At 46.9% G+C, this 18,227-nt stretch overlaps 1 protein-coding gene across 1 annotated transcript in view; it reads left to right on the forward strand.

Annotated features, from left to right (window-relative positions):
- The window catches only part of SPATA16 (spermatogenesis associated 16), a 138,367-nt gene that overhangs the window by 29,634 nt on the left and 90,506 nt on the right, over positions 1-18,227 (forward strand). Inside the window, exon 2 of the mRNA XM_035133809.2 lies at positions 1,183-1,328. Coding sequence (XP_034989700.2) covers positions 1,183-1,328 — 146 coding nt within the window. The remainder of the gene's footprint in view (positions 1-1,182; positions 1,329-18,227) is intronic.

Below are 18,227 nucleotides of genomic sequence, written 5' to 3' on the forward strand. Positions count from 1 at the left end.
GCGGAATCTCTCTTCCTTCTATTTCCCAGCCTCCCCGGCTGTGTGATTTGAGGGTACCAAATGACCAAGTTTTGGGGGTTTTACATTGTGGAGGTGTCACATCTGTCTTCCCAATGGGCATGGTGTTCTTCATTTTTGGCGATCACTCATAGCCAAATAAGAGCATTTAACGTTGTGTCAAAATTTGAACGTAATCGGTCAAGTGGTTTTGGCGAAAGATCAATGCACACACTCAGGCCCCTTTTACATTTATATATATAGAGAGAGAGAGATTGACACATATATGCAGGGGGGAAAGTCCCATTTCACCGCCTGAGGCAGAATGGGGGGGTGCCATCCCTACTGCTGCCAAAGCCTCCCTTATCTGGGTCACGCAGCAGCAGAGGTGGTGGGTTCCACCAAGATCTCACAGAACTCTTGTGAGATCTTGCAAGGTGCACAAGATCTCGTGAGATTTCACTGGAAGCCTCCACTGAAGTCGCCACTTCTCCAACAGATGGTGCCTCGTGGGGTTCTGACGTCTGAGGCATCTGCCTCAGGCTGCTTGCCTCATGGGTGGACCGGCCCTGAATACAGTGGTGCCTCACTAGATGAATTTAATTCGTTCCACGGGTCAATTCGTATAACAAAAAATTTGTCTAGTGAATCCCATAGGAATGCATTGAATTTTTATTTATTTATTTTGTCCATAGCATTAATTGAATTTCAATGCATTCCTATGGGAAACCGCGATTCACTAGACGAATTTTTCACAAAACGAATTCGTCAACCTCCACTCGAAAAATCTCTTTGTTAAGCGAAAAATTCGTCTTACAGGGCATTCGTCTAGCGAGGCACCACTGTATATGCAACCTTTTCATAGCAACTGACCTGGTGAGGACAAGTAAAGAAGGACAATTGCTTAGACTGCTGCTGGGGATGAACCAAAAATCCCACCCTGCTTCAATTGTTTCCCCTACCATGAACTCAAGTCTCTCAGCCCTCAATTCCTCCCCACAGCTGCAATGAAATACTGGCCTACCATCATCCAGGGGTGTTGTAAGCCTGCAATACATTGACAGGTGCAGAGTGCTTTGAACACCACCCTGCTTTGATTATTCTGCTTTTCGTCAAGCTATGTAATGTACTTGTCACACGGTTTTGTACCGCCAGTAAGTGGGTGTTGTTGTTATTTCTCGCAAGCTTTGCAGCAAAGGTGCAGCTATAGGGAAGCCCTTTGAAGCCTCTCCGAAAGACATCTCAAGTATTGCCAGTTTTATTGAAACAAAGCTTGTAATCTGCTACTTGAAGATGAGGAAGCCCGACCTCGCTCTGAATCATTCGCACAGGTAAGAACGGAAGGGGGGGGGACATTTTGATGTGATCTTTCCAGGGAAGGCTTTTGAGCGCTTATAGTGTAAACACAGGCACATAAATCAGCCTTGCACAAAGAAAGCATGTTCAAGAGCTCATGCTTGATCCTGTGGTCCAGAAAGTGGGGGTGCTATGGCAACTACACTGCCTGCCTGTTAGCTTCCAGCCACGTCAGTCTCCTTGCATGAGCCTCTAACCTTGTAAATCCGCACCTAGTCCCCAATAGGCTTGAATGCTCTGGAAAACAAGGTTTTAGCCTGAAATGCTATGTATGTTAGCCCCCAGTGCAGGGGTTTGATTCCCACCCCTTGGCAAATTTTTCTGCCCTTCCCAAGACCCAACCGCCAACAATTGTGGCAGCGGCAAAGGAAGTACAGTAGACATGATGGTACTGGGGCAGAAGGCAGAGAGTTATCCATGCAGCACAGAACCTTGATAGGGATGCCAGTCATCCCCACTGATAAGACAGGGCCGGCCATACCATTGGGCAATGTGCAGCAGGTGCCTTAGGCAGTGGGTGCTGAAGGGTGGGGGAACTGTGCCAAGATGATGGAGGAGTGAGGGGGTGCCACACAGCCTCTCCTGCACCCCATAAATTAGCCCGTTCCCTGATTCAGATGCAGTAAAGGATCCTGTACCAGTAAGGTAAAGGTAAAGGGACCCCTGACCATAAGGTCCACTCATGACTGACTCTGGGGTTGTGGTGCTCATCTCGCGTTATTGGCCGAGGGAGCCGGCATACAGCTTATGGGTCATGTGGCCAGCATGACTAAGCCGCTTCTGGCGAACCAGAGCAGCACACAGAAACTCCGTTTACCTTCCCGCCGCAGCGCTACCTGTTTATCTACTTGCACTTTGACGTGCTTTCGAACTGCTAGGTTGGCAGGAGCAGGGACCGAGCAATGGGAGCTCACCCCGTTGCAGGGATTCGAACCGCCGACCTTCTGATCGGCAAGCACTAGACTCTGTGGTTTAACTCACAGTGCCACCCGCATCCCCCTGTACCAGTTTTAAAGTACAATACATGATGGCACTTTAACGGTCATGGCTTCACCCAAAGAATCCTGGAAACTGCAGGCTGTTAAGGACGCTGAGAGTTGTTAGAAGACCCCTATTACCGAAAATAATATGCAGCAAAAGAAGGTTTGATTAGAATGCCATGCGGGGGTGGACTGGGAAGTCCTGAGGGAAGTGGTGGGGTTTGGGGGGGGCGTTGTTTTGGGAAATGTATGATGTACAAGGTGTGACCGGAAAGTAGGGTGAATCACCCCGGTATATGATAATGGGGACTGCCAGATTCACGGAGATATGTGGGAGGCATATCTCAGCTAACCTATGCACACGTGTCTTGGCATTTGTTGACAGGCCTACACTTATGTGGTAGCGTTTAGTAGCTGTTCAAATCAAATCAAAGCTTTATTACGGTCATATAAAGGTAAAGGTAAAGGGGCCCCTGACCATCAGGTCCAGTCGTGTCCGACTCTGGGGTTGCGGCGCTCATCTCGCTCTATAGGCCAAGGGAGCCGGCGTTTGTCCGCAGACAGCTTCCGGGTCATGTGGCCAGCATAACAAAGCTGCTTCTGGCGAACCAGAGCAGCGCACGGAAACGCCGTTTACCTTCCCGCCGGAGCGGTCCCTATTTATACCAGCTATTAAAACAAAAGTGCTTTAGAAAGCTATGGGAGTTGTCACTCGGGGTGGATATAAGAGTCTATGAGTTTGAAGGGGCTATGTTTCCAGACGGCGGGTCCAGCTGGCCTTTCCCCAGGTGCTGCTCTAAGTCATCAGTTGCGTACCCGAACGGAGGGTCTACTTCCCACAGACCAATACCGAGTGTGCTACTCCATTGGCTGTCTTGATCTGGGGGGGTAGACTGGTCCTGCGGATCTGCGTGCAGAATCTGGCTACCGTCTGAGTTAACTTTTGCCCCTTTCCTAATAGTAGGGCATTTAGTTTGGTTTTATCTGGGAGGTCAGCCAGGCTCTCCAGAATGGGGGCGATGGTATCTCTGCGTGCCTTATCGTACAGAGGGCATCTAAAAAATAGATGTTCGGGGCTGTCTACTTCCCCCAGTGGGGAAGTGGCCTGGACCTCAAACTGCCAGCCGGACTGAAATTGGGTTCGAAGAATCAGAGGGGCCAGACCTCGAGGGTGTGATTGTAGGGTCAGCCATTTGTATATTGAGGTAAGTCTGATATGAGGTTTGTATATTTGTATATTGAGGTAAGTCTGATATGAGGCTCATATCAGACTTAGTAGCTGTTAATAGTGCAGTGTGTTGCAATTGAAAATGAAGCAGAGAGTCAATATGAAATTCTGTTTCAAATTGGGTAAATCGGCATCAGAAACCCACGAAATGCTCACAATTGTGCGCGGAGATGGAGCTGTAACTCAAAAGACAGTGTGTGAATGGTTTTAGCATTTCTGTGAAGGGTGGCAAACCATCGAAGATGACCCTCAGTCTGGCAGACCATCAATGAGCAGAACGGTGGCAAATGTCGACACAGTTCATGAATGATTGATGTTGGATCGGCTTTTGTCCAACTGAATGATGGCAGAAGAATTGCATATTCCATGTAAAATCATTACTGAGGTTACTGAGTTGTCCCACCCTCCATACTCTTCCGATCTGGCCCCACCAGATTTCTTTCTCTTTCCAAAACTGAAATCTGCACTGAAAGGGCACAGATTTTCCAACATTTCACACCTCCAAGCTGCTGTGACGAGGGACCTGAAAGCAGTACAAAAAGAGGACTTCTCCAAAAGTTCCCAACAGTTCTACAAACATTGTCAACGGTGCATTGTATCAGAGGGCGCCTACTTTGAAGGCCTGTAAGGTATGTTCGAATATTCCTCGCTGTCCGATTTCTGTGACCATTCACCGAACTTTACGTTCACACCTTATATATTCAAAATCTGAAAATTGTATTTTTAAAGAAAGAACTAGAAGACCCCTCTTGCCTTCACAGAGCTACAGTTCCCAGAGCAGTTTAACAATCAATCCTTCTTCCCAGGGAACTCTGGGAATTGTAGCTCTCTGAGGGGGTCTCCTAACAACTCTCAGTACTCTTAACAAGCTAAAGTTCCAGCTACTCGTGTGAGAGACTAGCGGCAGGTCAACTAAGCAATTACACGAGGCTCGGGGTAGGGGTTAAAACTTTCTTCATTCTCTTATGCAAAGGACCTTCTGGAAGACGAATGGCCACCTTAAGTTGGCCATTGTTTCTTAATTACTTGGGCAGGAAATATTGCACAAATTACTCAAGCAACCCTTTTATTAACTTATCTGTAGTTGGGTGACCAACTTTCCAGATGATAATGTTTGCATAATGAACATAATGCATAACAATTATGTAGATATTTGTGGCAGCTTTTGTACAAGGCAAGAATAATAGCCCGCTGCATGCATTAATACAGTTTTTAACGTAATAAAATCCAGCATTAAAAACCCACTGTTAGCATGGGGAGGTCAGGAACCTAATGGCTGGGGACCAAATGTGGCAGGCCGGGCCTCTCTACTTGGTGCTTAGTACTCATCCCAGGCCACACCACCTAGGGTATTTATGGCCCTTAAACTAGGAATGTACCCTTAAACTAGGATGGTGTCTGACTGAATGGAGGGAGGGTGGAGGGAAGTGTAAAAATGTATTGTAGGAACTACTGTACGAAGGCAAAATTTACATCCATTGCCCCACCCATTTCTTCCTCTGGCTCCGCCCATCCGTGGCGTGTGGTCCTTGGAAGGTCGTTTCCATGCCTACCTTACAGTCCTACCTTGAGATTTTAGCACAGTTTCTCCCTTTTTTGCCAATTAATTTTTACTGAGTTTCAAAGATTTTTAACAATTTAACTTCAAATTTAATACAAATCTAGAAGAATTTTTTATAAGTTGACTTCTCAACCTTCCTCCCTGGCGTTTCCATTTCCGCTCTTTCCTGCTGCCATTATATAACAATATATCACAACCCCTTTAATTCCTCCACCCTCTCTAATACTCTTTAATAGAATATCTAATACAATTATATAAAGTAGTGGCGATAGGGGGCACCCCTTTCTAGTTCCTCTTTTTATGTCTATCTTTTCTGAAAGACTTCCATTCATTATTAAATTTGCTTGTTGGTTTCTATAGATGGCCCCGATCGCTCTTTCAAAGGTTTCACCTATATTTAAATTTTTTATTACCTTTGCCATGAATGACCACAAAACACTGTCAAAGGCCTTCTCAGCGTCTATTGATATCACTGCCGCTGCAAACCCGGAAGTGAGTGTTCTGGTTCCCAAACGTTTTTTGGAAGCCAAACGTCTGACGTGGCTTCCGCAGCTTCCAATTCAGTGCAGGAAGCTCCTGCAGCCAATCAGAAGCCATGCCTCGGTTTTCAGATGTTTTCGGAAGTCAAACGGACTTCTGGAATGGATTCCAAGGTACAACTGTACCTATAACATAGTTCTCCGAATTTCAATAATTACATAAGCAAAACCGTGGGGGCCCATCCACCACACATACAAGAGGGAGGGGGGCAAGATCTGCATGTGTACAAGCAACTTTGGAAGCAGGGGGTAGAAATAATTCTACAGGGGGGCAATAAAAAGAACAGCCCACTAAGGACTGAGCATACTCAGTAGCCATGAAAGACTCCTGGGGGAATAGAAAACTATCGGGGGAAAGGAATGGCATAGAGTACTTTGGAAGATGGCATGGCTGGCTGGAACCCTGAACAAAAGCACTCCACACTGCAACATTTTGTTGCAAGTCCAGTTTATAAGTAAACAGTGCTCAAGTTTGCATGTACATGGGGCCATCCAGTGACACAGATGGGAAAACTGCTTGGGCAGCTACTCTGCTCTGGATCCAGGTGTGCTTACATTCTACAATGGAGCTGACAATCACGTATTTATATCATAGCTGCCAAGTTTTCCCTTTTCTCGCGAGGAAGCCTATTCAGCATAAGGGAAAATCCCTTTAAAAAAGGGATAACTTGGCAGCTATGATTTATATATAGACGAGCCTCTGTAACACCGCCAAAGAGATAAGCGTGGAGCAGTTGCAAACCACTTGCCCATTTTGAGGGCATAAGAGGAAGGGGGGGGGAAATGCCAGGGAATAATAGCCAAACTCACAATAATTAAAGCCAATTTACAAGGCAGAGTAAATCTGCCGTCCGGACGCCTGCCACATTACTCAAAGCGGGTCACCAGGAGCAGATACATGCAGCGCTTCAATATGAAAATATTCTGGGACACAATTAGCACAGGCAGAAGCTGAAGCATAATCAATAGCTGTATTTTTCCCTAAAGAAAAGAAAAAGAATAAATAAATTATACTGAGAATTCAAACTATAAATAGCCCTTGAACCATCCATTATGTAATTTTAAAAAAAAAAGTCATTTCTGTTGAGTCTTAACTCTCATTACTGCTTTAGAGAGGTTAGGTATCAACTGTAGCACAAGGCTGATCCAAATCTTCATTTTCTGTTTATGATTAGCTGGGTGATTCCTTATTTCTCCTGTGTATCTTGCAACTCCTGCACACATTTGGAAGCTCTTAATCAAGAGCAAACTGGATTCATTCTTCGAAGGCAGTTCAGGGACACTATTATTTGTCATTTGTTTAGAGCATTTTGTACCCCACTCCTTGGCCAAAAGGGCGCCCAGAATGGCTTGCATACAAACAGTGCAAGCCAAGACAGTCCCTGTCAGCAGGCTTAAAATAGAAAAAAAGAAACACACACAAGGGTAAAGGTGCACCGATTGTTAAACAATAATGCAGCTAATTGGTATTTTTTAAAAATTTAAAAAAATGTGCAAAGTTATTTTTGTTCCGTTTTATTTCAACAGAAGAAAGTGTAAACAGATTGGTTTGGTTTAGCTTTCCAGAGGGTTTTCCTTTCAAACACACAGCTCTTAAAGTCATAACAGTGACCTGCTCACTTCTTTACCTGGAGTCCAGTTCTTTTGGCTCAGGCCAGAGGCACCAACCTGCACCAAAAAATGAGGGGTCCCGACATCGCCCCATGCAACGTGCGCATGCGGTGTCACAAACAAAATGTTGCATCTTCAGTAGGAGGCCAAGCGCTGAACCAAGCACAGTGTGGCTTCAATGGTGGGCGGCTCCTCCCCTCTCGCACTTGGCCTCCTTTCATGGTAGGAGGAGGAGGAGCCAGCCAGCCAGCCGCTGAAACCACACTTAGCTCCACATTCAGCCTCCTCCATCATCTCAACATTGAGGGGGGTGCCAGTGCAAAGGATATTGGGAAGCCCAAAACAGCTCGTCCTCCATCAGCTGGCACCCCTGGCTCAGGCATTAGGGCATGGAGAGAGAGGGCATGAATAATAATAATAATAATAATAATAATAATAATAATAATAATAACTTATTATATATACCCTTCCCGTCTGGCTGGGTTTCCACAGCCACCCTGGGCAGCGCCCAACAGAATATTAAAAACACAATAAAACATCAAACATTAAAAACTTCCCTAAAAACAATAAGTTAAGGGAAGAAATAAAAGATAGAAGAATTAAAACAGAGTTGATTTAAGTTTGGGAATTGATAGTATGAAAATGATATTTAGATATATAAATATGGATATCATGTATAATATAGAAAAGTTAATTTTGAGTATCAAAAAGATCATATTATTATTGTGGAAATTGCCTAATTGATAATTAACAAAGAACCCAGAGCGGGGGGAGTTGGGGAAGTTCAAATTGTTTTAATAATGATATGAATCAAGGTGGGGTTTTTTATGCCTTTTTTCCTTCTTCTTTTTTGGCTTTTTTTTCCCTTTTTTCTATTTTTCTTTTTTCCTTTTCTTTTTTGGCCTCCTCTAGGTCGTTTTTTCTTTTTCTTTTTTCTGCTTGTCTTTGTATGTATGAATGTAATTTGACCATGATGTATTTTCAGATATGAAATTAATGGAAAATGAATAAAAATTATTTTAAAAATAAAAAATAAAAACTTCCCTAAAAAGGGCTTCCTTCAGATGTCTTCTAAAAGTCAGATAATTGTTTGTTTCATTGACATCTGATGGGAGGGTGTTCCACAGGGCGGGCGCCACTACCGAGAAGGCCCTCTGCCTGCTTCCCTGTAACCTCACTTTTCACAGGGAGGGAACTACCAGAAGGCCCTCGGAGCTGGACCTCTGTGTCCAGGCTGAACGATGCGGGTGGAAACGCTCCTTTAGGTACACTGGGCCGAAGCCACAAAGTAACAATGAAGTGAGATCTTCCGTTTTGTTGCAGAAGGCAGTTTTGAATTATGCCAGATGGCAAAGCAGTGGAGGTCTGAGGAGTCAATTAACAGCCTCCATAACCTTGCGGTGCTGTTTTGCTCACCGAGTTTTTCGCCTGGTCTCAAAATAGCCTGGAAAGAAGCCTCAAGTCTTTAAGGAAGCCTCGAGAGAGATACAATGCAACTTCTGGCACATATGAAAGCAATTGGGCTGTTTCTGAGCATCGTATGTTGCTCTACAAATTTGATTCAGTTGTGTTATTATTTTGGGTGGTTTCTCAGGGGCAACCTACACACCATGCAGGAGATTTGGCTTGAGGCATAGGAACCAACTCCTAGGGGCCGTGGGAGCTTTGGCCCCCAGAACAAAATATTTGAGGGGACTGGACCTCCACAAAGTTGATGGACATTGTCATTCAAACGGTGTGCGTGCACCGTATCATGCAATTGATTATGCGGGGCAGGGCTTTCCTGGGCCCCCGCAATATTTCATTCAAGTTGGCACCCCTGGTTGAGAACGGTTAACTCTTTTTCGCTTGACAAGTCCATGATTAAAATAGCCCTCGGAAGCTCATTGTATGTAGTAGATGATATTGGAGATGAGAAAATAGCACTTCCACTGGAGTCCACTGGTTGAAGCCTTAGCTGCCAAAGTATCCCGTTTTTCACGGGAAACCCCCGGATTTTAATCTGTTTCTTGCTGTTCTCCTGAATTGAGAAAAATCCCGGAAATCCCCCGGATTTCCTACCTGCCAGGGAGCCTCCATTTTGGGTGACGCTCTGCCCATGTGTGGGCACTGGAAATCGGGCAGAACGGCACCGGGAGTCGCTTCTACGCATGCCCGGCAGCCATCTTGGTGGCCATGTAGAAGCGACTTCTGGTGCCGCTCTGCCCGATTTCCGGTGCCCACACATGGGCAGAGCAGCCCCAGAAGTTGCTTCTACGCAACTTCCAGTGCCACACCACTGCTGATCCCACATTTTTCAGCAGGAGACTTTACCCCAAGTCAGATTATATGGTCCACCTACCTCGTGGGTAGGCAAACTAAGGCTCAGGGGCCAGATCCAGCCCAATCGCCTTCTAAATCCGGCCCATGGACGGTCCGGGAATCATCATGTTTTTACATGAGTAGAATGTGTGCTTTTATTTAAAATGCATCTCTGGGTTATTTGTGGGGCCTGCCTGTGCTTGGTGTTTTTACATGAGTAGAATGTGTGCTTTTATTTAAAACTAGCTGTACCCGGCCATGCGTTGCTGTGGCTCAGTCTGTTAAATGGAAAGAAAGAAAAGAGAAAGTGCACATTTCTAATATGTTTAATTTCACAATATTTTTTGTTGTTCCATTGTCTGTGGAGATATAGAGATTGTCTGGCTTGCCAACTCTAGAACACGCAACATAGAATTGTCCATGTGAGAAGTAATCCGTGTCTAGATGTAAACCGTACAATTCCAAATATTGGCCCTGAGCTTTGTTGATAGATCACACACACACACACACACACACACACACACACACACACACGGCTTCCATTGAAAGCAGAGAGTGCCCCCCTTCCCCCCACCTTCAGAGTCCCCCTTCATTTTGCAGGCTTCCCCACCCACACATGTTCTGGAAAATCCACCCACCCCCCAAATAAACCATGGGCAAACCCCACCCCGCCCTATTCATCATCCCCAAAGCCACACCCCTCCTTCACTCAACGCCCCCGTCCCCCACCCCAACCGCATGACGTCACGACACCCCTCTCTCTGGTTCCCCCCTCCCGCATGACATCATCTTCCTCCCACGTGATGTCACCCGCCACCCCGACCCCTCTCTCTCTCCCCCTCGCATACCCCATGCACATCTTGGGGAGGGCCTGGCCGCTTCCCCTGGCGGGTCCTGGTGGGCGAGGGGGCAGGCGGCCCAGCTGCAGCTGCTTCTCCAAGGTGGACATAGAGAGGGTGGCAGGGAGAGGCGATAGGAGCCGCCGGTCAGCCACTCCCAGCAGCCTCTGCACTCTCATGCTGGAAGGACACCAGCAAAATATTTAGTATACTGTGTGCTGCTTTGACAGCCAACATATGGCACTGTTTTTCAAATAAAGCATGTTTTTACCTGTCACAGGTGTGACATCTATATAATATAGGTATATAAAAACATGTATGTATTCGAATGCAACGTTGTGTCAAAATTTCAAAGCAATTGGTGAAGAACTTTCAGAGATTTAAGATTCTGAACAAACGAACATTTACATTTTTTATTTATATAGATGCATCTCTGGGTTATTTGTGGGGCCTGCCTGGTGTTTTTACATGAGTAGAATCTGTGCTTTTATTTAAAATGCATCCCTGGGTTGTTTGTGGGGCATAGGAATTCATTCTTTTTTTTTTCAAAATATAGTCCAGCCCCCCCCACAAGGTCTGAGGGACAGTGGACTGGCCCCCTGCTGAAAAGGTTTGCTGACCTCTGACCTACCTCAATACTGTCTGCATGGACTAGCAATGCCTCTCCAGGGACTAAACCTGAGACCTTCTGCTCTATCACTGAGTTGTGGCACTTCCAAGTGAGAATTAATCTGTGCTTCATTGCTTTCAGTGGAAACAGCAACAACAACAACAACAATGGGTGGCAATCATATATGTGATAAAACATAAAATTAAATATATTATAAAACTAAAAACATTTTATAACAATCTAAAAAAAATGCAAATGTGTACCCCCTCCCAATCAATAATTTGGTGCAGTCCCTTTTACAATCCTGCCTAGAGGGCAAATGTTTCGCAGCTGCTCCTACTTTGACATTTATTTCCTACCTTTAACATGCTGCCTACCCCTGCGTGGTGCAGGATCCATATTTAATCCAACAAATAGATAACACATATCATTGTTTGTCACTTAAATCTTCCGGGGAAAAAGACAGGGGTCATAAATAAAGGAAAGAAATACCAGAAAAAGAAAACCCAAAAAAATTGTATCTTCTGTAAACCAATTATAACAAGCATCCAAGAATGTAAATCAGCATGAAATAAATTCCGTAAAGGATATTACTCTTCACATAGATTTTTTTTCCATAAAAGGGAGAAAGAGTGGTAGTTTTCATAAACAAAAGTGTGCTTTATACAAAGAGCTATTATAAGATTTATACTGATCAAGATCACAATCTACAGATCATTCTGTTCCCATGGTTTGGGATGGAAATGGTTTGTTGCTCAATTTTGAATTAAAATTTGCAAAGCTTGTAGACAGAAAAATTATGATCAGAGGGGACTGTTCTGCTGTCTCTGTTAATGGATACTGTAGATCCTTTTCTGGAAACAGGGAAAACATCAGGTCAAGGGCAAAACAATAAGTCAGCACACCTCCATTGCATTTGCAGCAGGACTGATTGCATCCTGAATTCAGTGCTTCCAGAGGTAATAAGATCCAGATGTGGAGTCTAACCCCAAACAGCAGCTTCCTTAAGCTTCCAAATTAAAACAAACTGGTCCCGATCCAGCCAGAGTTAAGTATATGCATCCCGCTGACTTCATGGGAGAGATCAGCAGGTGCCTACCTCTCTCCCACTGACATTAATGCAGGTAGGGAGTTATACCGTGCAACGAAAGCTTATACATGTTTAATTAGAAGGTGGGTTGCACTGAGTTTAACACATAAGTGCTGCAGGATTAAAACCTAATTTTGGCCCTTGGTTTTATATTATTTGTGAGGCTGAAATAGCCTTTGACAAAGTAGAGTTTCCACACAGTGCTAAAATTTATTAGGTGCATTCCTAATACCTTTTTATGCAAGTTATTTTCCAAATCACAGAGTCTCTCTCTCTCTCTCTCTCTCTCTCTCTCTCTCTCTCTCTCTCTCTCTCTCACCACTGCTTGTTCCAGGTAACATTACTATGCATTAAAAATAATGGGTACAAATTAATGAGTGTGTAAGGAATTATTGGAAAACAGTAGGGTTTGTGTGTATGATGTTGTTGTTGTTTGTTTGTTTGTTTTTACCTAAATGCACAATAAGTCTACAATTATTGAGTTTTTTAGACTCAGCTACAGGGACACAGGTGGCGCTGTGGGTTAAACCACAGAGCCTAGGGCTTGCTGATCAGAAGGTCGGCAGTTTGAATCCCTGCGACGGGGTGAGTTCCCATTGCTCGGTCCCAGCTCCTGCCAACCTAGCAGTTCAAAAGCATGTCAAAGTGCAAGTAGATAAATAGGTACCGCTCCAGCGGGAAGGTAAACGGCGTTCTGTGCGCTGCTCTGGTTCACCAGAAGCGGCTTAGTCATGCTGGCCACATGACCCAGAAGCTGTCTATGGACAAACGCCGGCTCCCTCAGCCTATAGAGCGAGATGAGCTCTGCAACCCCAGAGTCTTCTGCGACTTGACCTAATGGTCAGGGGTACCTTTACCTTTACCTTTTATGACAAGCTGATAGGAATAGCTATAAACAGCAGGAGCTGTCAGACATTCCTCTGCGCAGTTGGAAAGAGCTCCCATTGCTCGGTCCCAGCTCCTGCCAACCTAGCAGTTCGAAAGCACATCAAAGTGCAAGTAGATAAATAGGTACCGCTACAGGGGGAAGGTAAACGGCGTTTCTGTGTGCTGCTCTGGTTTGCCAGAAGCGGCTTTGTCATGCTGGCCACATGACCTGGAAGCTGTACGCCGGCTCCCTCGGCCAATAACACGAGATGAGCACCGCAACCCCAGAGTGGGTCACGACTGGACCTAATGGTCAGGGGTCCCTATACCTTACTGTGGCTACATAGGAGGCAGCCACATTCTCAACCTACAGTGTACTTTGTCTTATAGATTCTAGGGCATGAAGGAGCTTTCATTTTCTAGGGCGGGGGGGGGAAATCCACAATCAATATTAGGACAGTACTTTTATTGGGCCAACCAAAATATCACAAAATAGCATTGAAACTTCCAGATTCTCTCAAACTCTTCATCTGTCTAGACGGAAAACATGGGGATGGGAGAGAGAAGAAAAAAAAAGTCGGCTGCTGATAAATTCACCAAGTTTGATAAAAAGCCTAAGGTAGAATGTGGGAGAAGGTAATAGACATTCAGAGGAGGATCTTTTAGGTACCTGTTGAGAAAGTGAAACATAACTATGTCTGTTGTGACGTGGGGTTTGTGATTTCAGCTCTCTTGACATAACATGCTGGAGACAGTTCTCTAGTAACAGCTCTTTATTAAAGTGAACAAGACTGAAGACTGAGGAGAGGAAAGCTACATTTATAGGGACAGGGGACTAGCTAGGAAGGGATACATTTTGGAGGGAACAATATCACGCAATCACAGTGCTGCCTTTTGGAGGAAGAGGGTACAGCTACTATTGGTTCATTTAAGCTGCTGTATTTGGATCCTCTGTCTTATTGGTTTCCTCCAAAAGGCAGCACTGTGATTGCGTGATATTGTTCCCTCCAAAATGTATCCCTCCTAGCTAGTCCCCTGTCCCTATAAATGCCCCTCCCCCCCTAGTGAGCACAGCAGACGTAATCCCTCAGGTACTGTGGGGTCCTACAACTTCTACCTGATCTCCTGACAACAGGTGTTGCAGGTTCTGGATTGGGTGTTACCTGTGGTGGAGGGGCTGCTATAGGGGTTTCATCAGGAACAGATGGAGTCCCAGACATCTCAGGGTCCCCTACCTGTACCTCGTCATCCTGAGGACTAGCAGACCCTGGTTCATTTGCTGAAGCCCCTGGTGACTGCACCTCTGGGCCATCTTCACTCTGGTCTCGCAGCTGTGCGTCATTAGCCAGGGATGAATTATCTGACTCCTCCCTGCTGAGCGCCCGGCGCCTCAGCTGATCTATATGTCTCTTCCAAACTTGCCCATTTTCCAAGGTCACATAATAGGACACAGGTCCACTAGCCCGGGTGATCACACCAGCCACCCACCGCGGACCTCGTGAATAGTTCCTCACCCAGACCAGATCTTCAGGGGCGAGATACCTTGTTGTGTCAGTCTCAGCCTGGGGGGTTGCTCTTGAATTACGGTTTGGCATTTTATCTGGGTGGACATAATCCAGCACCGTTACCAGTCTTCTACCTAAGAGCAGCTCGGCTGGCGACTTGCCCGTCGCAGTACACGGCGTCGCATGCTGCAAAAATAACATTCGCGCAATGCGAGCCGACCAGTTACCCTCCATTAAGCGCACAATGGATTCTTTGGCTGTTCTTACCATGCGCTCAGCCTGCCCATTGGAGGATGGGTGAAAGGGCGCGGATGTGACCCCTCTTATGAAGTTATCAGCCAAGAATGCCCTGAATTCTTGGGATACAAAAGCTGCCCCATTATCTGATACAATGGTCTCAGGTAACCCGTGGGTAGCAAACAGCTGCCTCAACACCTTGATTACGGCAGCTGATGCCATGCTAGGGACCATCGCCACTTCTAACCATTTGGAATATGCATCAACGATAACCAAAAAGACCTTCCCTTGGAATGGCCCCGCAAAATCTATGTGCAGCCGGCTCCAGGGAGTCCTGGACTGCTCCCACCAGTGGACTGGTGCTCTGGCCACTTCTGGCCGCACCTCTTGGCATGCCTTGCATGTTCGTACCCATTGTTCTATGTTCTGGTCCATTCCAGGCCACCACACATAACATCGGGCTAGCGACTTCATCCTGACCATTCCCGGGTGTCCCATGTGAAGCGTCTCAAGAACCCTGTTTCTCAGTGGTGCTGGGATGATCACCCTATCTCCCCATAGGAGACAACCCTTATGCATGGACAATTCGTGCTGCCTTGTCGCATAAGGCCTGAATTTTTCTTCATGCGGACCACCTGGCCACCCCCTCCCCACCCAAGTGAGCACACGGGAGAGAACAGCATCTTTCCTCGTTTTCTCAGCTATATCCGTAGCTGTTACAGGAGCCCCCGGAAGTGTTTCTAGCATCATAATGTGCTCCGCCGGAGCAGGATCCTCATTGCTCCCGCCAGGAAGGGGCAAGCGACTCAGCGCATCAGCATGGCACAATTGTTTCCCCGGCACATGGGTCAAGGTGTACTGGAACCCATTCAGGAATATTGACCAACGCAACATTCTGGGGGAGAGAATTTGTGGCGTTTGTTTGTTTGGGTTGAACAACCCTAACAGTGGTTTGTGGTCCGTTTCAATGGAGAATTGGCGACCGTACAAATAATCATAGAACCTTTTGATTCCGGACACAATAGCCAGTGCCTCTTTATCAATTTGAGCATAGTTGCGCTCCGTGGGCGACAACGTACGGGAATAGAAAGAGATGGGCTTTTCCGACCCATCCGGTTCCCTATGACTCAGCACAGCCCCCAGACCGTATTGAGAGGCATCACATGCCAGGACCAGCGGCTTTGACTCATCATAATGAGCAAGGACGCTCCTGCTACTCAGCATTCCTCGCAAGGAGTCAAAAGCCTTCTGCTGCTCCCGCCCCCATCGCCACACATTCTTTTTCTGCAATAGTCTATGTAATGGTTCAGCTACCGAAGCTTTCTGGGGTAAGAACGAATGGCAACCTTGCAGTCGTACTCAGTCGTACTCAGCAGGCCGCATCCATGTTATGGGAATGTGTGCCGTGAGAGTACAGTTCCGGGACAAACAGGCTGTACTCAAACTGGTGATTGCGAAGGGCAGTCGCCCCAGTCTCCTGGGCACTGACTGGTTCCCTGCCCTGGGACTGAGTATCTCAGGGCTTAATTCAATCCAAACCTGCCCTGAGATGAGCGAGGTATTATGCAAGGAATTTGCTGGTCTCTTTAATGGAAAACTGGGTTGTTATAAAGGGCCCCCAGTTGACTTCGAGTTGGACCCCGGGGTGGCTCCAATCCGACTCAAACCAAGGCGAGTGCCATTTGCACTGCAACCCAAGATCGAGGCAGAGCTGGATAAATTGGTCAAGCAGGGAGTTCTCTCACCCGTGGACTCTGCTAAGTGGGAGACTCCAATCGTCACGCCCCTTAAAGCAAATGGGGAAGTCAGGATATGTGCAGATTACAAATGTACTATCAATAAGGCACTCAGGGGAAACTCATACCCCATTCCAGTCGTATCACATCTGTTGGCTAAACTGGCTGGGGGCAAGGTGTTCGCCAAAATTGACCTGGCACAAGCTTACCAACAGCTGCTAGTAACCCCACAATCAGCGGAAGCACAGACTATTGTCACACATAGAGGGGCGTTCAGAGTTAACAGATTACAGTTCGGAGTTTGTGTGGCCCCAGGGATTTTTCAAGGGCTCATGGAACGCCTGTTAAGAGGTCTGCCGGGGGGCTCCAGAGGGGGCAACTTACCCCTGGGGAAGAATGTCTTCGCGGTCTGGTCCGACACGATGGTGAATGCAGATCCGGAGTCCACCTCCATGTCGCACTGCTGACCCTCAATCTTCACCTTGACGTGTGCCTTGCCTTGCGCTGGAAACTGCACGGCCCTCCCGTTGATCTCCGTTACGTAGTGGCAGTCCTTTAGAAAACGAGTTGCTGTGGGCGGTCTGCGATGCTCCAGTCTAGGTGCTCCTGTTGCTCCCGACGCCGCCGATCTACAGACCCTGGCGATGTGACCCGTCTTTCCGCACGTCCGGCACATAGCATCCCTGAAACGACAACTCTTCCGCTCATGGTTTCCGCCACAACCTGGGCAACTGCCTCGGCGATCTTTGTGCACTGTGCAGGCCTGACGCACCAACTCGACCCCACGGACTGGGCTCTGGCTCGGAGTAGCCTCTAGCTCGTCCATGGCATGCGCAACTTCTATCTGTGGCTTAGTGGCCTTGCGACTGGCATCAAGCTCCTCTCTTTCATAATTCTCCGTGGCGGTGGCCTCCTTCAAGGCTGAAGCAAGGGTAACCTCTTCTTTAGCCACGATGCGTCTTCTGGCTTTCTTGCTGCTCAGACCACCAATAAACCGATCCAGGAGAGTCTCTTCCAGATTTTGGAAGCCGCAGTGCTGAGCGAGCTTCCGGAGTTCAGCCAGAAATGTGGATACAGACTCCCCAGCATGCTGCTGCCTCTTATGGAACTCCATCCGCCGGGCCATCTTGGTCTCAGTAGGCGCCAAGTGGCTTGTTAGGCAGGCAAGAATATCTTTGAGAGATGTCTCACTCAGCTTCGCTGGAGCAAGTAATGCCTTGGCCAGCTTGAAGGTCTCGGGCCCACAGTAGCTCAGGAATGTGGCCCTTCTTTTGCTGGCATCGGTGATCCCTTGAGCCACTGCAAAGAACTCGAAGCGTTCGACGTAGTCTTCCCATGTGTGGGGCTCTGATGGCTGGAAGGGCTCCAATACCCTTGGACTCTCCATTGTCCTAGCGGGCAGGGTCGTCTTCTCAGCTGGCCAGTGAGTCTTGTTCTCAGCTGCAATCCGGACTCTGAGGCAGGGTTGTGTTTAACCGCTCCTCAGCATTCCGGATCCCATCCTCGTCGCCAGTTGTTGTGACGTGGGGTTTGTGATTTCAGCTCTCTTGACATAACATGCTGGAGACAGTTCTCTAGTAACAGCTCTTTATTAAAGTGAACAAGACTGAAGACTGAGGAGAGGAAAGCTACATTTATAGGGACAGGGGACTAGCTAGGAAGGGATACATTTTGGAGGGAACAATATCACGCAATCACAGTGCTGCCTTTTGGAGGAAACCAATAAGACAGAGGATCCAAATACAGCAGCTTAAATGAACCAATAGTAGC

Source organism: Zootoca vivipara, chromosome 5, assembly GCF_963506605.1.
Source record: "Zootoca vivipara chromosome 5, rZooViv1.1, whole genome shotgun sequence".
Taxonomy (NCBI): Eukaryota; Metazoa; Chordata; class Lepidosauria; order Squamata; family Lacertidae; genus Zootoca; species Zootoca vivipara.